We start from the raw sequence: 25,234 nt of genomic DNA on the forward strand, positions 1-25,234 counted from the left end.
TATGTTCTAGGGACTCAACTCTAAATAAGCGCGACATAAAGTCCCTAGAAGACTAGGGACTCTAGCGCGACATAAACGTGCAAATGATTTTACCAACTGTTGGAAGTTTTTCAATTCTAAAAGTATGATGGCATTACCGTAGACTTCACCATCTTTGATGCAGATGCTACGTCATGTCTTCACAAGATGGCGAAGCCAGCTCTGAAAGTAGGTAAGCGTAGTAAGTATAGAAACGATTTCTTATATTTAATTTCAATAAAAAAAAGTTATTTCTACATATACATACATCAAACTAGTGCCCAAAATACAATCGGAAGATAAGAGATTGATTTTGTTAGATATGTTTACTAAACTCAAGAGATTTGCATATTCTAACCAAATAAAGTAATTCGCGAATAATTTCTCAGTTACATCTTCAGAATTATTTAGGCCCGATTGCACCAACGTCAATTTGGTTTTAAGCGAGACTTAAATATATGTTTGTCTTTATTTATTTAGAAAAAAAAGATAAAGATAGATATTTAAGTCTCACTTAAAGCTAAAATAATGTTGGTGCAATCGGGCCTTTAATCATTTTATTTTTATATTTTATTATTTCAGAATTATTTTGCCATAAAATTTGTAATAGTATTTTGCAATGGAAATTTACAATTGAGATACAATATTTTTCAATGTTACTGCGCATATATATCTTTATTAATTAATGTATTTATTTCTTCCAGTGTTTATTTTGAATGTTATTCTTTTTCTTGATAACATTTTAAAAGAGTCAGTGAGTCTTCGGGCCAGCTTCACCAACGTCGGCTAACTTCAATCACCGGTTAATATCTTTGTCTCTTTTCAGATACGTTCTCTCTCTTCGAAAAAGAGAGAAAGATATATTAACCGGGGCTGCGTTCGGAAACGTCACCCGAGTGCATTCCCTCTCTTTCTATATCATTTCTCTCTCAGTGATATAGAAAGAGAGAGAATGCACTCGGGTGAAGTTTCCGAACGGAGGTTCAAGTTGATTAACCGACGTTGGTAAATCTGGCCTTTTATCTTCTTAGATTTTCTAAATCTAGTATGAATTAATAGTTGATTTGTTTTATTTAATCGATATACTATTAATTCTATATCTGAATTATCTTGAGGTAAATGATTAACTGTTTTTTTGTCGAGGTTTTTTGAGAGCTTGCAAAGGAATTTTTATATTTAATATTATTAAATTTCTCTCCTAATTTTGCACATATTAGAAATTAATTGAATAAAAACTATTACTCTATTTCTCTATCATAAAAGTTAATACTAACTATATTTATTATTAAAATAATTAAATTCTAATTAATATATTCTATTTGCAATTTTTAGGTTCATGTCCAAATTAGGTTAAGTTCATTTGTAACACGTTCTGTGCACAATTATTTTTTATGTTTGTTTCGAGCCCGATGTTATACAGATATACAGAGTGTAAAAAGAGACAAAAATATTTTATAGATGCATAAATTAAATATATAAAACTATATTCATAGTTTTAGTCAACAATATTGCATTAAATATAAATTTAAAAAATAATCTATACATTATTAACTATAGAGGGAACAGTTATCAATAATGTGAAAAAATCAGAATATAAACTAAAAGGAAACTAAATCTTAGATCTTGTAATTTATCTTATTATATATTTTATTTTATATATATAAACAACAGAATTTTGTTAGTTTTAATCGTTTTTACAGCTCGAGCAATTTATCTTCTGAAAGCAAATCCTTTGCGACGACTCTTTGTATCAACGAGCAATTGCGCTTGTCTTTTTAAAACGTTTCGGGATGGGACTTCCTCTTCGTCTTCTGAAAGAGGAACAGCCGGAATCGCGCAGGATGGAAATTGTGGAAACAATGGTCCGCCACTATTTACGCGCATTGTTCTACCTTCTGCCGAAGTCGTAGCCACCGACATTGTTTCCAACTAAAAGACAAAGGCGTTATTTATGGCCGATCGTGTCAATTTAGGAATCCGTTGTGAATGTTCGTATACATAAATTATTAATTATCGAAATAAACAGCTACAAGTTCAAATAATCTTTTTTGAGCAATATAACAGATGAAATATTTATAGAAAACATTATCAGAAAACATAGCAGAATATACAGAAAATAGAGAACAGATTGTTTAGAATTTTGTTTGGTTAGTTTCAAAAGAGTTATCTGAAGATTCTTGTTATTAGTAGAAATAAATATGATTGTCTCATTAAATGCAAAATATTAATTTAATAACAATACCAATAATGGACAACTTATAAGCATTTAAGTAGAGAATGAAGATAATTGTTACTTTTTTCATCCTAAAGAGTAGGAATATAAGATGTGATAAAATTTAGATATAATAAAATATAAAATATGGATATAATAAAATATAAGATATAGATATAAAGTATTATAAATATAATATTTTATAAAACATTATTTCTCTTTTATTATATATGATATAGTATTTTTTAATATAATTGTCACATTATCTTTAAATTAAAGCAACTATATCTTTTATGATCTTATTTCAGGAACTTCTTCAATGGGATATAATTAAAACTAACCTTCTCCAGTAACGCATCATCCATCGTTTCAAGATATTTGTCAGATCCGCTTAAAACATCAAGTCCATGTTTGACCTTATCGTTCAATAATTCGATAATTGCCAAGGTATCATCCATTTTAATATTTTCAAGTAGAGGAGTATCTGTTGCATGCTAGAAATAAGTATTATTACAAATGTTAATATATATATTTATATATATTTTTTTTTCAATTTTTCATATATTTATTCTTTATTCTATAATATTTCAGATATTGTTTTTGTTTTGTCAGTGCTTTCATTAATTTTTGTATGCAATGTAAAAAAAGTATCACATTTAACTTTTAATTATATCTTTATAGAAGATATAAATAAAAAAATCTTTATAGAAAAAGTAAAAATATTTTCATAAATTGATTATTTTACAGAAATTAGTATCTTGTAGGGATACAATTATAATATAACTTGTTTGATTATATATAAAAGAAGAAAAAGGAACATTGATAATAGACTTATAGATTCAAGCTTCATCTTTGCGTTTCCATTTTCCACTATTGTAACAGATTCTTTGAAATATAGCTATTTGATATGGCATACTGAAAAAAAAATTGTTAACCTGATTAAACCATTCAACTAAATTACTATTTTGTTAATTGAACATATATTAGTATTTAAGTCAAATACAAGTTTTGTTAGATTTAATATCTTATAATTATTTTTATATGTTCAATTAACAAAATAGTAATTAAGTTGAATGATTTAATCAAGTTAACAATTTTTTTTCAGTGTGCCATATTAAATAGCTCTATTTCAAAGAATCTGTTATAACAGTGAAAAATGGAAATGCAAAGATGAAGCTTGCATCTATAAGTCGTCTTTTATCAATGCTCTTTTTTTCTTCTTTTATATATGTATAATCAAGTAAGTTATATTATAATTGCATCCCTACAAGATACTAATTTCTGTGAAATAATCGATATATATAAACACTTATTTGTTCTATATAAAGATTTTTTTATTTATATCTTCTAAAGATATAGTTAAAAGTTAAATGTGATACTTTTTTTACATTGCACAGAAAAATTAATGAAAGCACTGACAAAACAACAATATTTGAAATTTTATAGAATAAAAAAAAATTTAATTTTTAATATGAAAAATTTATTAAATTTAAATTTAATAATCTTTCTTATGCAATACGTAAATGGAAACCATATATATTTTTGAAAGGAATTACTCTTTGAAAACAAGATAATTAAGATACATTGATATGTAAATTTTACTAGATCTGTTCTTGAATAGAATTGAATTTTCACCATAAAAATGTTTAAAGAGGCACTCTTAACACGAGCGTGTCCGAAAGATTCCGAAGAATTTTTCTTAGAAATTAACAATGATAGATTTCACATATCTAGTTCCCGATAGAATCAATACTGATTTTTCACGCGGTTCCCTTCGCGTTCGAGAAAGTGTTTATTTTCGATCGAATATCGAGGTGTTAATGCGCGGAAAGGCATTGCCGCTCGAGGTGAGAATTATAGAAACGCGGGCTATTCAGGAAAATTCATCGACGATACGTGATGCTGGGGGGATGTTAAGTTTCCAAGAACGCTAAAATAGTCGAAGCTGTTTGCATGACGTGGCAGACGTTCCATTAAAGGCGGTTTTACTAATTCAATTAGGCATTTACACGGTATTTCCATTCCGACATTACGGGGGCTTTATTCCTTCGCACGTGATAATTCGCGGCGACACGTTTCGAATACATCACATAAGAGGAAAAGCGCTAATTAAGATCCTTCTGTTTTAACAATCTGCCATTTGATCAATACTTTTTTTTGTCACTCTTTTTTGTTACTTTTATTTTATTTTACTAGCCAATTAACGCGTGGATTTTCAAATGTGTTCCAATCCATTTGTTTATCTCTGTTCTTTCAGAACTGTGAACGAATTTTTGAACTTACAAGATCATATCAGAAACGCTCGAAACTTTATGCGATAATCGGAGAAAGACGAGACTTCTTCTATTATAATTTTATATATATATATATATATATATATATATATAGAAATTATTATATACTTCTATTTTATTTGATTACATTTTATTATGAACAACAAATTATTATTAAAAAATTTATAATACTAACTTACTTGAAAAATTAGGAATGTCTACTTTTTGTGACTTGTACATCGGTGAATGTCTTTTTTCTAAACACATAATTGGAATCCATTTGAAGCCAGCAGATTAGTTCGAGACTTTGTCATTCATACACAGAGAGGAGAATTTTCTCTTAGAATTTATCCTGAAAATCATAGTAATCGTGGGACAATATGGTATGGAAAGAATTTTATGAGAATTTTTCTGATTAATATATTTTTTCTGATTAATATATTGTCCCACGATTACCATGATTTTCAGGGTAAATTCTAAGAGAAAATTCTCTCTGTGTAGGCTTATAATTGATACTTCTCACCTGAAACTTTTCATACAATTTATACAGCGTACTAGTTATATCGTTGAGGAGTTCCCGAACTCGTCGACTTGCAATCTCGGCTCTCTCTCTACGACATTGCTGTTCGTCAATTTGAGAGTTGAGTTTTGCCACTATCTCTGCATTTCTATAAAATATTTAATGTGTTTAAATTGAGGCATTCATATTTTTAAAAATTGATTTTATATCAATTGGCATTATAAAATGTGGAGCCAAAATTTAGAAATGAATTTGATGAATTTTAAAACAAGCGATTTTAAAACAATCTTAATATCTTGAATTTAAATTTAAAATGGATTTTAAATTGTAGACTTGATTTAATGTGATTTTAAGCATTTCAATTGTTTATTATATATTATATACTTATGATGCATATAATAATAAGTTTTTTAATGAGCTCTATTTTTTTTGCTCTAAGCTGAACTCACTGTTCGGCGCTTTTCGTTTCCGAAAATTTTCTTGTTTCTATCTCGGTGCTGAGCTCCTGCCTCTTCTTTTCAAGCATCACCTTCTCTTGCTCCGTTGCCGCTCGCATTTTCTGTAGACTCTCCTTGGTCGCCTGCTGACCCAGAAACCGGTTCAGAACTTCCTCTGACCTGGACACTCCGGTAGCATTCCGCAGTTTGGCGAACGTTTCCTCCAGCCGCGTCAGCTCGTCCTTGATAATGTCTTGTTGTGCCTGTATGCGATTTTTCCCACGTGTTTCGAAATCATCCCGTGGACGAGTATGAAATATCATGCGTTCCAAACGTTCCAATTCCATTTTTCTCTCCGACACCCGCTGTCTGATAGAGCAAAAGTTTTAAGCATTAAGTTATATTTAATTAAACTATATTCGCGATGATAGTCCTAGACAATTTTGTAAGAGCTACATTATCAATAAACAGGCCTATCATTAATACCAGAATCGTTAGAAAATGCAACTGTAATAATGGCGAAAAGGATACTTTTCGAAATATAAAGCTTCCGTTATATACCTGTATTCTTTGATGATGAAATCGCGTTTTTTGCTGGAATTTGTCTCCTCGATTTCTTCTTTCACCAGGGTTTCTTGAGTAGTATCTCTTAATTCTATAGCTTCTTCCTTTACTCCCTGCAATATCAATAGTGATATTTAAGCGGAACATCAAAGGGTTTCTACTATTCTTATCTCATCACTACTAAATCTCCTTATGATTTTGCCTGTAAACGTTTGATCTCGTTCTCTTGCTGTCTTATACCGTCTTCTAAGTCTTTCAAAGATGAGGCGTAAAAGACCGATTTCTCTTTTAATTCCGAGGAAATAGAGCGATATTTCATGCGCGAGATATTTGCTTTAATTTGCATCATTCGGATATGCTCCAATCTAACTTCCAAACTCTCGATTTTCTGCGGATTGCATTTACAAGAGTCATTTATTACAAGTATATTTCGACAATTTGAATTTACTTTTACCCTTTTCATAGAATTTTCAGCCTTCCTCTTCAACACGCAATGACCGCGTCTACGCTCCAATTCCTTGCTTTCTGTTTGTAAAACATTTAAGGTGTGTTGTTGCTATAGAATGCAGATGTTGAGACATTTAACATAATCATTTTCGCTCTACGTTCGACAATATTTTGAATTTTTTTCTTGAGATCAAACTCTTACCTTTTCTTTCTCGTACTTAATTAAATCTAGCTTTTTTCTTAGACGCATATTATTCTCACATGCAGTAGCAATAATCTCCTCCAAACTGCATTTCTTCATACAAGCTATAAAATCACGGTTCAGCAGAGCTGCCCGTTCCATCGCCTCTTTATTCTGAAAAATTTAACATTAGTTCGTGCTAATATAATATATATGCTCAGTGTTATTTGATTTCTTTTCTTGTAATCCATCTTACAGTTTTTGTTCCCGCATATTTCACATAAAGTTCCTTGTTTTTCTTCTTGAGATCAATAATTTTTTGAGCATTTTCCAGTTTCTTTGCATCATATTCTTCAAAGTTAGCTTTTCTTTGACCCTCTGAGAACAAGAAAAATATTATGATCATGTTGTTTATTATACTTTTTGTGCAAAAAAATTGAAAATTTAAAGATTGTGCAAAGGTATATATGTGTCTAAAAACTTTTATTTAATAAATGGATTTAGACAAGGTACAATAATTTTTTTTTATAATTATATGTTACTGCATACAGAATATGTATACATATATATGAATATGTATGTACATTTATGATTATGTATATATATGAATATGTATATACCAAATATACGAAATTGTGTAATAATAAATATAAGAAATGTTTAATAAGAAAATAAGTAAAATAATTAAAATAAGAGAAATCTCATTATTTTTTACATTATTATATACTAATTTACTATTATATATTAACTTAATTATCTAGAATCTAGATTTTGTGTGTCCATACAAAGGAAACTTATCTCAATTAAATATTATTAATGTCATTTCAACGAAATGTTTCAATATAAGCGCAATTGTGCGTACATAAAAAAATAATTACACACAATCCAACATCGACAATTTTTATCTATAAATACAAGATTCTATTTTTTTCAATGAGAATTAATATAAATGTCTTGACATAAATTATTTCCTGTGAAATTAGAACATGTGCTGCACATTTTTCGCAAATTTTCCTCGACTAATATATACATATACATATATAATTATGCAATGAAGATGCAAACATTCCATTTTATTTTACAACACGCAACCTAATCGATCTGACCCTACTAGATTTTGCTCCCCTTTTTATTTCACTTTTTTGTTGTTATTTTTATATATAAGAGAGATTGTGTGTTGCTTCAAATACTGGTTCTTCCAGTTCGACTTGTTCATATTTATCATTGTATAATACAATCATGATTCTGTCTTCAAAATGTCAGTGAGCTGTCTCTTTTTGGCACGTCTTGCTTCATGTGTCACAAATATCTGAATATTAAATTACATGGTGTCATTTATGCTATGTCACAAAGTAACTTCAATTTCCATGACAAACTTTTTGATTAATTTGAAATCAATTTGCAGTTGCGTAACTTTTTAATTTTAAACGTTATATAATATTAATATATATCCATGACACAAAACATTGATTAAAGTTTATTTTAAATTAACTATTAAATTAAAGAGCATGATTTACTTATTTATTTCCTTTTTTCAAAATTAATAATAAAAATTAAAAATTAAATAAGAATCTTTGTTATTTTGAAGTTTGTTATTTTCAATTTTTAATTATTTAAAATCTGTAGATTTTCTTTGTTTTTGTTTTAAAATTTGAAAAAATTGTGAAAAATATTAACTTTAAATTAATTAAAATGTATTTGTCATTAACAAAATACTGTAGAAGTGGGAGAGAAATATTCTCTATAAGCGTAAGATTTTACTCTGGAGCTTTGTTGCAATCTTGCAGTGTTGACTCGTGGAGGATTGTCAGAAGCGAAATAGATAAGCGAGGAATGTTTTAAATTGTTACCTGATAACTGGATTTTCTTCTTGATCTCGACAATATTTTTATTAAGCTCATTTAGTTTGTTTTCGGCGTTGGACGCCAAAGGTTTGGACATGTTTTCACGAATGAAAAAGGGTGCCCACGTGCAACATACACTGTATCGACCTAATAATGTTCGTCGTCCGGACGACACGATTTTAGTTTTCATGTCGTATATCGTATAAGAAGATGGACAGTATGCAACGTGCTTATATATAATACAGTTTAATAAAAAAATATAAGAAAGAAAAAACTGAGAATTTTATGAATTAAATATTTATTTTGTTATTTTATCAATTGAATCAATTGTTATAGTCTTTATATGAGATATAACTATGATGTAACAACGATATAACATGTTATATTACATGTCATGAGTTAAAAATTACAACTAACATTTGTAAGTTGTATATAAAATAATATAGCTATTATATTATCTGTGTGTGTGTGTGTGTGTGTTACATTCCGTTACAATGTAATTATATCTCTATTTCCTAGGACCTAGGATATAGACACACTGAAAAAGATATTTTAAAAACATATTTTTTTTTATATTTCAGAAAGTATTCTCCGAATGTATTCAAAATTAGAAAATTTAGACATAGAAATATATTCAGTTTTATTAATTATATATAAAATATATATGTTTATATAATTTTTTTCTCTCAGTATATTGCAGTACATATCTCGAATTATCGAAAACTCCCAATATAGTTTTATGACAATTTCCAAACAGAATTTATACTATATGGAATAATCATAAATATATACGTGTGGACATAAATATTATTATATATTAATAGACAATTAGATTATTTCAAATTTATATATTCGCATAAAATTATATGCGGTATGTAAAAAAAAGAAAAAAAAATGTAAATGTGTACAAACGGTTTTTCTATAATTTATTTTGGATTATTACGATAATGACATTTTAAACACAGTATTCTAATAGTTGTTGCTATTTCAATATCTTGATTTATTTCGTTTTCAGAATCTTATCAGTTGGACGTCAATAGCCATTGTGGTCCGCAAGACAATTGTATCTTGGTCACGCTACATCGTCGTCGCCGGGTGTAGATGTTTGCAGTTTCCTGAGATATATACTACAGACGCCCTGAAGATGTTTTAAAAATATATTTGTTTTATATTCCAGAAAGTATTCTCGGTATGTATTGAAAACTAGAATATTTAGACATAGATATATCTTTAATTTTATTAATTATATATAAAATATATGTCTATATACATTTTTTTTTTTTTTTTCAATATATTACAATATATATCTCGAATTATCAATATACTTTTATGATAATTTTTAAACAGAATCTATGCTATATGGAATAATTATAAATATATATGTGTGTGGACATAAATATTATTATATGTATATTGATAGACAATTAGATTATACTTAAATTTATATATTCACTAAAATTACACGCGGTATGTAAAAAAAAAAAAAAAGAAAGTAAAATGTAAAAATGTGTACAAGCGATTTTTTTATAATTCATATTGGATTATTGTGATAAAGACATTTTAGACATAATATTCTAATAGTTGTTAGTATTTCAATATCTTTATTTATTTCGTTTTCAGAATGTTATCACTTGGACATCAATCAGCTATTGTGGTCCGCAAGACAATTATATCGTGGTCGTGCTACATCGTCGCCGGGTGCAGATGTTTACAGTTCGATGGTAAAGTTAATGGCACCATTAATAAGGCTAATAGGAAGCCGCGTGTTTGCAGCTTCGTGCGTGCATCTCGCATGCTACTGATACAAAGGACTAGAAGGCGATTCGTAAAAAGGTCCGTCACCTCTCCTCGGGAACAGTCTCCCAAGACCGGGTTCACCGAATTATAATTCTGCATTTGTATTCGTTAAGCCGCTTAGTGGTTAAGGCTACGAAGCTGCGATGAATTTCGCGTTACACGCAATCAAGCGCGGCCGAGTCTTAATTAATGATCAACGCGCTACGCTTCTCTCGGTGCGCGACTCGTTGAATATCGACGCCCAAAGTACTTTCTTCTAAATTGCTTTCTACAGCATTATATCGACAGATATTCGATATTAATACCGGACGCTATCGATACGATTAAAATTCTTAAATTGATGTGTGTTGTGTCTTCATAGTTTGTGTTTGTCTCACTACTGCACTAACAATCTTTAATATGCGTCGAGTGTAAGGGAATTATATGCAGAGTGTAACAAAAATATTGGCCGCTACTTCAAAATATTATAATAAATTAACAATAAATAAATTCGTATTCTATTCATGAGCACATATAAAAAAAGTTAGATGAAACATATGTTCAAAAGTGCATTTTTACGTTAAAGTCATGTTTGGATTAAAACTTGAGATTATTATAAAGCGTATTTTATTTCTAATCTACTACAGTACAAAATACAGTAGAAAATAATTCTCATATCTCAAAATAATTCATTATCAAGCAAAATGAGTAAATTATATTCCAAAAATTGTCTGTAAGCACTTTTGTCAAGTGTCCCGGCGAAAGAGCCAATTAAAAAAATTATTTTTGCACATTTATATAAACTTTTTTGATCATTTCGATGAGTAGAATACTCTTGAAATAGCGACGCACATTTTTGTTACACCCTATATAATTTTATATAAATATAACATTTTGATAAGTTTAATCTCTTGGTGCATTATTTATTATTTATTATTCGCATATGCAAATTTGTATTATAATTGTGAACTGCATTAGTCTTGCAAAAAAAAAAAAAAAAAAAATGGAAAGATTTATAATTATTTATATAAGAAAATTTTACATACAGAGGTTTGCATTTTAATGAATATTACAACGAGAAGACATTAATAAAAAACAGAGAAATTCCAAAGACACACAGAAATATTTCTGCGTTTTTAAATTAGTGCGTTGCTTTCCAGATTCTCATTTTTCTAGAATTCTCGCACAAGTATATGAAACTAAACATAAAAATTCTGAATTATTTTCGTTTGCGTTCTAATTAAGGCTGACTGTTCGCACGCGATTAAGGTAATATTGTAGAAAGAAAGCATCAAAAGATATTAATCAAAAATATTTCTCACGTGAGATATAATGAGATCCGTTGTTAGCATTAAGGATAAGCATTCATTATTTCCGTTCAGCAATCGGTTATTTTTCCATAGAGATACATAATATAAATTGTCTTGTAGACAATTTAGTTTAATCTGTCAATTTCATATTTTCTAAATTTCTATTTTTAGGGACTCCTGAGTGGCGGGGGAAGCTGTCGCATCATCGTCGTTCGATAAGGTCCTCCGATAAGTGGGCCTTGAAAAAAGCGGCGACGCTAAAACATTGGAGCATCGGTCGTGCGCGAATAAGCTCTCGCGAGTCTCGCGTTTTACCGAAACGCGTCGAAAATGTTATAGTTAAAACCCGGGCGTCGCCGCTCGTCGCGAACGAAAGAAAGTAACACGAGTGCAAGTGTTTACACGCGATTATTTCTTATTATTATTGCTAGTAAGACGCGCGATTCATTCATTATAAGCTTATCGAAATTACGTCTTAACGAAAGCACATATCGTTTATTACTTGTAGTGTCGTCGTACTTAAATTTCGATCATCGAGCGTTTCGTATTGTCTCGTCGCGATGTAATAAAGTGCGTGTCGCGTGTGATTAAAATCGGGAGTGCCGTGTAATCGTAATTAACCGTGTATTCGCGAGTGAGTGCCAGAGAGGTTTGGAGGCCCGGGGAGGCATCGGGCAACAGCGGAGCAACGATAGGGTAAATAGAATTTATAATTTATATATTTAATTTAACTTTTTATTTGTTATTTGTGAGATTATCCATTTATTTTCGAGTAATGATCCACATTTTACATTGTATAATAATGAATGTAAAATATCCTAGATTTAATATTTTTAAATACTTGGAATATTTAATAATAAATATAATAATTTTTAATAATAAATATTTGTATATGTGTAAAATACAATTTCTACGTTGTATTATATTTGAGAGATAAGTGGATACAATTATTTATGTAATGCGTAACTAGATTCCTTTACTATTCAATTAAAATTTTAATTAAAATATCTAATAGTAAAAGTAAATAGTAAAATATTTTAATTTAAATATGTTTATTAACATTTCTATCTTTATTTAAAAAATATTTCTTTGCAAATTATATAGCTTTTTAATATCTTAAAGTACAAATAAAAAAGTTAATTATGCGGTTAATATCATAATTTTGAAAATATTAAAATTAATATTTAAATTCTTATATCAATTTTAATGTTTAAAAAAATGATTTGAAATATTATAAATGATTTAAATATTTTGATATATGTTTTATATAATATTTATATGTTTGTATTTTACAGATCAACATTGTCTACAACTCTGTTATTGCACATCAAATTGGTGAGTGTTGAATTATTGTAAGAAATTTTAAGATAATGTATTTGTGAAAATTATATCAGAAACATTTTAATACGTATATATAAAATAAAAGTATTAGGAAAATATCTTTCTTCTCTGATAATTATTATATAATTTGCAATAATAGATGCATCTAAAATTCTTTTTATTCTTATTTTTATTCTTACAAATTGTTTGATATCTAAGTTCACCATTTTTTTTATTTTTATACTTATTACACATTAAAAGAATTGAAGTCTCAAATTAATCAGAATATTATCACAAATTCATTATCTTGAAATAAACGAACCAAGATAAATTATATATATATGTGTGTTTAATTTAATTGAAATTTTTGCGCGACGCGCGTGAATTAAAATTTATCTCCCCCCCCCCCCTCCGAGCATTTTCGAATAGCTTCACGCAGCACGCCGCGATGAGCGAGGGATGAAGCGGAAGCGTGCTGCGGTCAACGATTCCGTTGTAACTCGCGCGACGATTGGCCGGCGCGGTCGGCCATTTTGCGGCGGCGCAGTAATACCACCGCTTCGGCGCCAGGTGTGCGCGCGCACGGGGGGAACTACTTTCAGCGCGTTAAGCGAACAATAGGGTTCCCAGAAGTGTTTCGGACGCGGTCGCGTGTCGTGTGTGTAACAACGTCGGCGTGCCGTATGCATTGTTTCTCGTTTAACCGCGCGAACGTACGCACCCTGGGACCCCCGACGGCGACGTGGTGACGTATCGCGCGTCGCGTACGATGCGCTCGACGACGGTCAAGTGACGTTCCGTTTCATTCCGGAGACGCGGATAATAATATCGCCGTTCTCTATCACTCTCATCCTCGGACAAGTGTGCTCGCGCCCGGTCAGTGTCGATTCCGTTCGTTTTCCCCGCGTGTGTGCACCCCCGGTGTGTGCCCCCTTTTTTCCCCCCGCGCCCCCCCGATGAGTGTGTGTGCATAAAAAAATCAGCGAGAGAAATATATATTTCAACGGCAACATCATGTCGCTGACACGGCGAAGATTGGATTACGCGTTCACGATCGAGTCGTTGCTGTTCGCGTTGCTGGCGTCCATCTGCGTGCCCGCGGTATCCGGTGAGTGCGGAAGAACCCTTTGTTCATAATTATAGTCATCATTTGCAACAATTTGTGGCGGGTGAAAATCGCGCAAGCGCCACTAAGCGCTGCTAAGAGCAACAGGTAGTATCAAAACGACGCCGAGGCACCGGCGCGCTTTTGGTGGGGGGAAGGGACGATGTAACGTATATCGGGTTGTCATATCGCGAAATAAAATATTCGCGTTATCGCGGCAGCGTTTCGGCGAATTACCAACAATCCCGTACCCCGCGATCGCCCAGCCGTTTGTGTTTCCCCTCTCCCCTCCCCCCCTTGTGTCGACATTGCTGCGCTCGCCTCTCCTCTCGCGCCTTACTACCCGTCTCGAAAATATCGACCCTCCATTTGCCGAGAAATCTCCGATTTAATTTCTCAAATAATCCGCGAATATTTTATGAAAATTTTCGTATGTATCACAGTTAAATTTTTTTTTCTTTTTTTTTTTTACTTATGACATATTTATATCATCGAAGGCGCAAATTGTGTGAAAGAATATACACTTGGCTGATCCTTTTTCTTTCTTTCTCCTTTCTTGACAAATCGAACGCGAATGATAGCGATCATTTTACTTAGGGCAACGCTCCAATAGATACACGTGTAGAGTATCTGTTTAGCAACGACAGAGGTGCTCCTTCATTCAAGTTGGCAGACCCTGAGGGACAGGTGCCCAGCCCCGCTTTCCAGAAAGCGAGCTATCCCTCCTTCGCGTTAACACGTTGCTTCGACTCGACATTTCACTGCTCCTTCGATATTTGCGAGTGTAGTCACGGAATAAGGGAACGTAGCGTCCTGTGTCGGGGACCGTATCCTATTTCGACCCTCATTCTCTCCACAGTCGTATTCAGGGAACGTTTGTCTCGATGAATGCAGCTGTGATTTGAACTTCTTAAACGATTATGTAAAAGGTTTATTAAATTAAATAATTTAATAGTTTTCTCTCTCTTTATAACAGATTGTTATAGTAAATTGTCTTTTTTATATTAAGAATTACATTAAATTTTTTGACTAATTATTTTAATTATACACTGAGAAAAGTTAATTTGATTAAATCGTTCAACTAAATACTATTTTGTTAATTGAACATATAGAATTATTTAAATTAAATACAACATATTAAATCTAACATAATGTGTATTTGACTCAAATACTTATATATGTTTAATTAACAAAATAGTAATTTAGTTGAACGATTTAATCAAGTTAACAATTTTTTTCTCAGTATATATACATATTAATTTTATTCTCAAATATACACGGAGAGAATTTTCTCTTAGAATATACTCTGAAAATAATGGTAATCGTAGGACAATATGGAAAGAATTTTATGAGAATTTCTCTGATTAATATTTATCACAATAAAAAATAATATCTGTCACAATAAAATATAAAATATGTTTGATTAATTTTACTAAACTATACAGTAAAATTAATCAAACATTTTATATTTTATTGTAATAGAAATTATTATTATTTTTTGTGATAAATATTAATCAGCGAAATTCTCAAAATTCTTTCCATACCATATTGTCCCACGAGATTACCATGATTTTCAAAGTAAATTCTAAGAGAAAATTCTCTCTGTGTACGAAAGAAATAGTTACAATCGCGAAATTGTCATTTGTATGTATTAAGAAGGCGCTTAATATTTAATTTTAATATTTTTATTAATCCATTTTTGGGAGTAAAAAATCACTCACAATTTAACGGAATATTAATTGCCGACAATCACAGTTTGAACATTCTACCGTTGCTTGATAATCATTCTTTTCATTAATTGCAATTTTTGAAAAAAGTTATGACTTTTTTTCATTGGAAATACAGTTTGATTTATTAAAAATTGTTGGATAATTTGGAATTTCAAGTATATTTGTTCGTTCATTACGAATTCGATTAAGAGATGACGAAATGCATATATAATTGATGCGGTAACTATACCCGCATTTACTGATAATCAGACGTTGTAATGTAATCTCTGGGGGCGCGATAATAATATGTAATATAATGTCCGCTCTGGAAATTAGGTAAAGCGTGCGAAATCTCGCTAACTGCTACTTTCCACGTGCGTGCATTTGACGAAAAAAAAGTTGTTTGTATATACAGCTTAAATGGTCAACGTTCTGTTGAAAGTCGTAAACTCGTTCAGAGTTTCACGTTTCTTACATTCGAAATCAAATGCTTTATCGTAAGCTTATATCGCAATGATTTGGCAGAAACAGAAATGACACTTGTAAGAACGTGACTCTTCTCGAAATGGAAATACTTGAGATTGTAATAAATTAAAAGAAATATATTGCGATCAAACGTATATAAGAAGTCGTTAGTAAAATTTATCAATTTCAAGCAATCGTACACTGAGAGAATTTTCTCTTAGAATTTACCCTGAAAATCATGGTAATCATGAGACAATATGATATGGAAAGAATTTTATAAGAAATTCTCTGATTAATATTTATCACAATGAAAATAGTAATAGCTATTACAATAAAATATAAAATACGTTTGAATAATTTTACTATGCAGTTTAATAAAATTAATCAAACATATGTTTTATATTGTATTGTAATAGATATTATTATTTTTATTGTGATAAATATTAATCAGAGAAATTCTCATAAAATTCTTTCTATCCTATATTGTCCCTACGATTACCATGATTTTCAGAGTAAATTTTAAGAGAAAATTCTCTCTGTGATGTATAAATAATATATTTTATAAATATATTTTATATACCTGTGTGCAGATATTTACTTGCAGACGAAATTTGACATTTGCGGCTTTTAATCGTCTCTGCTTATATGTTTAAAAAAAAAATAAATTATCATTTTTCTAGAAATAGCATTTATTAGTCTATCTTGAAAAATTCAATGAATTTAGGTGTACTATAATCCGACAATAATTTTCTCTATCGAACCGTGTGCATGAGAGTTAACAGGAGATAATAATTATTGACGCCTTGCTAGATAAATTTCTATCTTGACTTTTCGCCAGGACATAAATCGCGGCTTAACGTGACGTAATACTTGCATCGGTGCAATTGCCGCGTATATCGTTGTAAAATGGCGAATAAGGAAAGTCGGTGAAGTCCAACAAAGAAAAGACAGGAAAATAATTACAATGCTTTTGCATTATCGCGGTTCCGCATATTGTCTCGTATTTTAAACTATATATAGAGCCTTTTCCTTATAATCGTTTATCTCTTTTACTCCTAATATATGTCTTCTAATTGTCGTTTTTTATTTGATGCTATTGATTGTTATATATTTCTTATTTTTTTATATAAAACATTTAGAATAAAAGTTTATTTTGTTTATAATTTATAAATTTTATATATACGATTTGATATTAAATCCTATAACGTTGAGACATTGCTGTAACTGATAGTAAAACAAATTTACAGTTATTAACATAAAGTGTGCGTGTTTAAAGTTATATTTTAATAAATTTTTAATGGAATCTAACAATTTAACAATTTAATGATATCAAAATTTTTTTTATAATACTCGATGAAGTGAGAATTAAAATAAAAGTTCTTATAAATTTTATCTGTAAATTGTCTTGCCATTGTACTTTGACTTTATATTTGAAGATTTCAAATGAATAAGATGTCGCAGCAATAATTTTGAGATATTTTTTTTCACACAACCGCGCGCATGATTTTTAGCTATCAATATTTTTTAAATTGTACACAGAGAGAATTTTCTCTTAGAATTTACTCTGAAAATCATGGTAATCGTGGGATAATATGGTATGGAAAGAATTTTATGAGAATTTCTCTGATTAATATTTATCACAATAAAAATAATATCTATTACAATAAAATATAAAATGTTTGATTAATTTTACTATGCAGTTTAGTAAAATTAATCAAACATGTTTTATATTTTATTGTGATAGATATATTATTTTTATTGTGATAAATTATTAATCAGAGAAATTCTCATAAAATTTTTTCCAATAAAACTTTTACCATATTATCCCACGATTATCATGATTTTCAGGGTAAATTGTAAGAGAAAATTCTCTCAATGTAATGTTTAATTTTGCTTTTACTTCAAACTTTGCATTTTGACCCTAGAAATTGAGTAACGATCATATATCTTCTATAGCGAGAATTGCACGAATATCGCGAGAATAATTCTGCTATTTGATAATCGTTTCAAAGAATCGGATGAGGATTTTGTTGCAGTCTTTGCTCACTATACAGGGTGAATCATAAATGTGGACTATTTTAGGAGCGTATTCTATTCATTGAAATGAGTAAAAAAGTATACGTCTAATTTTTTTAATAAGTATTTTCTGTTTTGTAGTGTTGGAAATAAAATAATATGCTTTATAATTATCTCAAGTTTTAATTCAAACATGGCTGTGACGTGAAAACAACGCATTTTTGAACATATGTTTGTATGAACTTTTTTGCTCATTTCGATGAGTAGATATATGTGTTCCTGAAGTAGCGGCTCACATTTATGATACACCTTGTATAGGTACCACGCGATACTCTGGATGCAGCCTGATGGCGGCGTGTTCCAGACGTTCGCCGCTCTTATGTTCTCAGGCTTTCTCTTCTCTCTCTCCGTAGAAACTGATCCGCCCGGACTTAACGTGCTTTCACACGCGACACGCGCGACAGACAGACGCGGTGCAGGGGTTACATTTCGCGAATATTCAAAGCACCATCGTGATCGGAATACCGCTGATATCGAGGCATTGATCACTCGGATACCGTTGCGTATAAGCATATTGCGTGAAATATTGATTGCGAAAGTCGCTCTTTTGAAAAAACGTGCATTATATCAGCGCGAAATATTATCTACTTGCAATTGTGAATAACAGTGTTTCGAAAATGTAAATAAATTTTGAAAGATTTTTAAAAAAGTAAAATCAAGTTTTTTTTAAACGTCACTTTAATCATTTTCAAAATAAATGTATTTATTGCGAATAAATTTTAAAGTCGTTTATCTTTTCTAAAAATTAGAATTACATCGTGGACGTCAATTTTTATAATTGAAAAAGAATATTTTCAATTAGAAAGATTTCTCGTACCTAATAATGTCATCTATTTAAAATTGTGAATAATAATGTTTCAAAAGTCATGTAAATAAATTTTTGAAAGAGTTTTAAAACACTAGTCTATCGTAAAATCAAGTTTTTCAAACATCACTTATATCATTCTTAAAATAAATGTATTATTACAAATATATCGCGATAAATTTTATTAAATTTTAAAATCGTTTATCTTTCATAAAATTCAGAATTACATTGGACGTCAATTTTTATAATTGAACAAGAATATTTTCAATTAGAAAGATTTCTCGTAATATTATCTATTTAGTGTTTTGAAAAAATCATGTAAATAAATTTTTGAAAGGATTAAAAAAAATTAAGTATCGTAAAATCAAGTTTTTCAAACGTCGCACTTACATCATTCTCAAAATAAATATATTATTGCGAATAAATATTTATATATTAATAAATTTTAAAGTCGTTTACCTTTCATAAAAATAAGAATTACATTGCGAACGTCAATTTTTATAATTGAAAAAGAATATTTTCAGTTATATAAAGATTTCTCGTAATAGAAAAGATATAAAGATTTGATTTGCATTTTAGCTTCGCATGCGTTAATTGAAAACTGACTGTGAATTGAAGCCGGTATACATTTAGCATAGCCAGTAGCAATCGATTTGGTCGATTTTGCATCTTGAAGCAGTAGACATAAAAGATTCTAATACGCTCGACATATTTTTCCTTTTTAACACGACGGAGAAGCACTGCAGGAAATCGGCTTGACGCCACTCCCGGGACATTCGAAACCTTCGTGCGACTTAGAAACCGTCGTCGTTGCTATCGCGCGACCTGCAACCGGTTTCTCGTTCCCTTTCATCGGTTCAGGCCGGCACACGAGCTAGCCTGGGCTCTGCACACGTGTGCAGACTGGCCATGCACAGATACACGTGTACGCGAAATGCGATCTGTATGTATATTACTGCTTCTGCTTTCGTTTCCATTGACTTGCACGCGTGGTATTTTCACTAATCTCGCTTCCAAGTAAAGAGAATGCTGTCGCATCAGCTGTTGCTGCATAAGTTTGGTGTCATTATTAGTACTCTATATTCTTCACAATCGGAGCATATTACGTAATTTGAAAACGAGTGACATTTATCACAAACTAGGCGAAAAATCATTCCGCGAAACTTGAATTATAAAGATAATCTCTAAATGTATCAATCATGATTTAAAATCTTGATTCAAAGAATTTAATAATTTTTTTTTTTAGATTTTAAATGTATTAATCTTGATTCAAAATCTTGATTTTAAAAAATTTAATAAAACTTTATTATATTAATTTTATTAATAAATCTTTATTATATTAAATCCTGATATTAAAAGGATGTAATAATAGGATATATTTTATTTGTTATATAAATAATTTTGTATATATGCAATTGAAGATGAATTAAAGACTAATTTTCTCTCTTTCTTTTTTACAACATCGTAAAAATATGTCTATTAAAATTATCTACAACAATTTTAAACTATATTAAAATTAAAATTATCTAAAAAAATTTATAATTTTTATAAATTAAATTAGAATTGTATGTAGAGTAAATAATAAACTAGGATTATATCTATTAGGAAATATAGTCTAGCTGAGAGGGTATAGTCGAACGTTCTTCTTGGTTTAGAGGAAAAATCTTTAGGGTAGCGAATGACCTCAGATCTATGTGATCTTCGAATCCAACAGTTCTCGTATTTTTCCTGTCGGTCATTCTTTTCCTTCGAAGAAGAAAGGATAGGAAACGGTTGGGTATCTCGCGGCATCTGCTAACTAAAAGGGCAAGATCTCCGGGGTATTTGCATTCGTCCCTTTCTCGCACAGATAGATGCCTCTAGCGTTAAATCCCGCATAATTAAGGACCCTCGCTACCGCGCACGTCCGTCTGTTCGTCCGTCAGTCCGTCCAGTTACGTCCCGGAAAGATCCAAGAGGGGCTTCGTGGTATCGCAGAAGAATCGAGGATTGTGCCGTCAGTCAACGCGCGAGACGGCGACGTGTCCTTATGGAGGATCGCGCCTAGGATCTATCCCTCGCGAGCTCTATGCAGATTCCGTAAGGAGTTCGATTCGCACACATCTGCGAGAAAGGGGAGATTTTCAGACAAGTAACGCGGGAGCTGCGACCTTAGAACGTCGATTAGACGTGCGTTCATTCTGTCGAGCTAGTTGCTAGACTTTTTCTCGGATCAATCAACGTGAATTCCGCGCGATTCTTTTTATTCGTTTCTTTTTTATTTTTTTTATTTTTTTTTGGATAGATTGTTTCAGGATTTCGATAACATTTCGTGCTCATTCCATATCTTTAATAATGCTATTACAGCGATATTTCGATCAAAGATGATAGACTTGATTAGATACTTGAGAATACATTGTATGTGTAATTTTATGTAAAATAATTTTTCATAATTTTTTTAATTCGAATTTTTAAGTTATTTAATATTCAGATTCTAAAGATTCTAAATTTAAATTTAATTTAATACTATTTAAAATTTTTAAAAATATATAAAAATAATATATTGCTAACTTTTGGAATGTTTAGAATCAGAATATTAAATAACTTAAAAATTCGGATTAAAAAGATAATTGAGGAAAAAGAATATGTAAGAGATAAGAGAACATAAAAAATAGATTATTATTTAAATTAAATTAAATTAAATTAAATTAAATTAAATTTAATTTAATTCAAATTTAATAATAATAAATACACTTTTCGAGAGAAATGCGAACAATCAATCTCTTTGATATGATTATAGGGCTAAAGTTCCTATGTATACATTGCATTTATTTCTGTTTTTCTTATCTCGGGGGGGACACTGACTTTTTACATCTCTGTTTCGACGCATTTTCCCATGCCGGCTGGGAAGTTTTTGCACGCGCGACATGAGAGAGAATTCTTCATTCGCGAAACGTCCGGTGTGGTCCGAGGAAGGAGCGCGAGAAACGGCGGCGATCCGAAGAAAAGGCGAGATCGGGAGGACGAGAGAGATTGGTCCACGCGCGCGATGAGAAGACGACCACCCGGTGCAGTTTTCCCGCAGCGCACGTGGAAGCGATTTAACGCACGCCAGATCCGTATCGGTTTAAAGCGGTTACTTTCCGAGGCGCGCGAGAAAGAGAACACAAACAAGGATCATCCTTGTTCGTGCCGATGGCAGCGATTTTTCCCAAGAGCACGCAAACGTGGATAAGCGCGTTGTACCCGGGTCAATGCAATCGTATCTATTAATCACGCTCGGTTTCTGCTACCATCGTGTTTCATCTCCCTCAGCGTCGACGTAAGAAAGAAAGCGCGGGCTCCTTCGGTCGCTCCTTCGTTTGATAAATGACAATAAGCGTGCTAGAATAGAGCGAATGTTGCTTTACACACGCCGGTTAATCGTCGATTCATTAATATAATTCTTCTCGAACCGCGAAACCATCATGGGAAATTCGTCGATTTCGCATCCACATTCATTATCCGCGAATTTCGTTGATCAAAAGCGAGATGAAAATGTGGTATTACTTGAATCTTCGAAGTCTTATAGCTGGATCAGAAATTTCGACATCGTGATTTATAAATTGATATAGAGATTTTGTCAAAACGATTAATAGTTGATTAACAATGTAACATTTTAATATTATAGCGATCATTAATAATATTATTATTTAATATTATATTTAATATTATTAATATGATTGCACAAATGTTAAAAATGTTGCAATTTTATATGAATTAATTTAATTTACTTATTATTATAATATTTATTATTTATTTATTAGTATAAAGAATTTTACAAAATTATATAATTTAATAATACCTAATAATTTTTCCTCTGTATAATGTCGATATCTAAATCATTCACATCGCTAGTTAATGAGACGATAATTAAATACGTTCATGGCATTTTGGGATACATTGTCCAGATAAATTTTACCATTATTCGGTGCGTTTTAATATAAAAATTTAAAATAAAAAATCTCATTAACTGAACTGTCTCTATATTTTAAAGGACGCTTCCTTCTCTAATTATTATGGCCGACATTTCGATCGTAAGAAAAATTAATAAAGCGTGCGTTAAAATCTTGTCGGTTCTCTCGCCGTCAATTAAATACAAAACGGCGATCTTTACGCGCTGTAACGCGAGCAATCGTTGAATTTATGCCATTAATTTTCACCATAACAGCAGCATCCGATAACGAACGCGTAGCGACAAGCCTTTTGCAATCAGCGTCGTGGAACGATGCCTTGATTAATTTTTCACGCGGTCAGCGAAGCCTATATATGTCTGAAAGCTGAGGCCCCCCTTGGTAGACACGGCCTGTTGGCTCATATTACATGCTCGCGCGACGGAACAATCGAAACTCGTAACCAGCTAACCGCGCCTTATTAATTAATTGTTCCAGTATATGCAATCAAAATATCATCTCGTAGCCGAGAACTATTTTTAATTGAATAGGAAGACTCAGTCGAACGAGAAAACTATGTAGCGTTCGATATTAAGAAAATGATTGATTTAAAAAATATTTCTTATCGCACACTGAAATTTCGTTTATAATAAATTTTATTCTAATTATTTTTCGCATTTTTTGCTGGTTGGTTTCTTGTTTTGTTCTTCTATAATGATTTATATAACTTCAAATATATATATTAAATATATATTAATGATATATTTAAATATATATTTGAAGTTACATATGAAATTATTATAGAATTAATTATCATTACATATTTAATTAATTAATTATAGAATAAATCATTATAGAAATAATCCTTAATGATATATATTAATATATATATTATTAATGAATTATATACCTTGGAATTTATTCAAATGGAATATAGATACAAAATTATTTTTTCAACGCTATCTTATTTTTTTTATTTCCGCGTTGCATAGCTAAGCTCTCTATATAATAAAGAGAACTATATTTACTCCGCGAACACCGTTATTTCTGGGAATCGCGATAGGTGCGGACGGAAGGATCATCCGGAAGTTACGTCAGGTCCTCTTTCCGAGCGTGCAGCATCGCGCAGGCGCGGCTTTTCTCAACATATAACGAGGAAGAATCCGCGTGTTAACGTCTTTCGCAACTCACGTAAGTGAGAAACACCGTTTCCAGCGAGTCCCATCGAAGAGCTGAAACCTCATGCTGCGAACGCGCACACATACATACACGCGAATGCTCTTATACTTGTTTTCCAACCATGTGAATCACCCCGTCGACTTATCAACCGCGCCTTCGCTCCCACAAACGCGGTCGCCCGCGATCTTGCCGAACGATAACGCACGCTTTGCGTTTGCGTTGCCTCGCGCTTCCATGCCGATTGGCTGGCTTGACTTTAATTGGGCGTCTCAATCTCGCGGGAGAAGCGAGAAGAAGCGGTGTCTCTTCGGCAGAGGCAATTCGGTTTCTTTATATCGCCGCCATCGAGCCGACATTACGTTTTAGCCGGTCAACGAATTTATGATCAAAATGTCGTGATATATTCGTTAATAAGGCGCGTTTACGGTGATTTCGAGAGACGATATCCCTCGCATTAATTAGCAATCTTGTCGATAAGGCGATTGCGTAATCGTAGAAATTTCAATTTGTACGCGATATCCCACTTGCAGATCGGAGTAAAACTTTTATCCGGGTTAATAAAGACGCTACCGTTAATATAAAGATATGTAAATTATGTCCGCTGCTCTTTTTTTTTTTTTTTTTTTTTTTTTTTTTTTTTTTTTTTTTTTTATCGCGAAATAAAATCTTTGCATGTATATCTGTATGATTTATTATAAATATTTTTGAACTTTAATTTTCGGAGCCTATAAAGATAAAATTTTAAGCAAAATTTACGTGCAATTAGATGGATTATTTAACTGATCTATAATCGTATAAAAACTCGATCGAATGTAACACAGTTGACGATGCAAATACGAATATATACGTATAATAATACGAATGCAATATATATTGCATCTCGGAAGAAAGTGGCCGGCCCGGTAATTTTATCGCGAATTCATTTCCTGCGTGAATAATAAAGTCACATCCCCCAAAATTCGTTCAGATGAGGATAAAAACCACGATTTCCCGGAAAACGTGACCTCTCCTCCCCTTCCCTTTTCCTCATCTTTCATCGCCGTACTCTCTACGAAAACGTGACTTTCTCGTGCATATACAGT

General features: G+C 31.3%; 3 protein-coding genes and 1 long non-coding RNA gene across 6 annotated transcripts in view; 2 read left to right on the forward strand and 2 right to left on the reverse strand.

The window, feature by feature from the left end:
• The first annotated feature begins 188 nt into the window (after positions 1–188).
• Positions 189–12,912, forward strand: LOC145936788 (uncharacterized). Of its 2 annotated transcripts, none has more exons than XR_014425439.1 (7): positions 189–220; positions 1,719–2,006; positions 2,539–2,677; positions 9,512–9,685; positions 10,117–10,329; positions 11,754–12,278; positions 12,878–12,912. It is a non-coding gene; the product is annotated as an uncharacterized LOC145936788 (long non-coding RNA). The 2 variants fall into 2 exon arrangements; XR_014425440.1 differs by having other exon boundaries at positions 10,117–10,217.
• LOC145936785 (uncharacterized) overlaps positions 1,729–25,234 on the reverse strand; it is a 49,459-nt gene continuing 25,953 nt past the window's right edge. The window contains exons 1-3 of one of the 2 annotated variants that reach the window (XM_083039342.1): positions 5,027–5,211; positions 2,572–2,724; positions 1,729–1,947 (exon numbers count right to left, since the gene is read on the reverse strand). In XM_083039342.1, coding sequence (XP_082895468.1) covers positions 1,729–1,947; positions 2,572–2,688 — 336 coding nt within the window. In that variant the 5' untranslated portion in view covers positions 2,689–2,724; positions 5,027–5,211. Of the gene's footprint in view, positions 1,948–2,571; positions 2,725–5,026; positions 5,212–25,234 lie in introns of those variants that run through there. The other variant, XM_083039343.1, reaches the window with a different exon arrangement.
• LOC145936787 (outer dynein arm-docking complex subunit 3-like) lies at positions 5,469–7,013 on the reverse strand. Its single transcript, XM_083039344.1, has 5 exons — positions 6,674–7,013; positions 6,479–6,580; positions 6,227–6,412; positions 6,022–6,137; positions 5,469–5,829 (listed from the first exon to the last, which is right to left on the reverse strand). The coding sequence occupies exons 1-5, from the start codon at positions 6,812–6,814 to the stop codon at positions 5,469–5,471; spliced, it is 906 nt and encodes a 301-aa protein (XP_082895470.1). The 5' UTR covers positions 6,815–7,013.
• N (neurogenic locus Notch protein) overlaps positions 13,532–25,234 on the forward strand; it is a 260,129-nt gene continuing 248,426 nt past the window's right edge. Inside the window, exon 1 of the mRNA XM_083039314.1 lies at positions 13,532–14,010. Coding sequence (XP_082895440.1) covers positions 13,917–14,010 — 94 coding nt within the window. The 5' untranslated portion in view covers positions 13,532–13,916. The remainder of the gene's footprint in view (positions 14,011–25,234) is intronic.

This window comes from Prenolepis imparis, unplaced genomic scaffold (assembly GCF_030444845.1).
Source record: "Prenolepis imparis isolate NDT839.2.m4 unplaced genomic scaffold, iyPreImpa1.0 SCAF_5, whole genome shotgun sequence".
NCBI classification, from domain to species: Eukaryota; Metazoa; Arthropoda; class Insecta; order Hymenoptera; family Formicidae; genus Prenolepis; species Prenolepis imparis.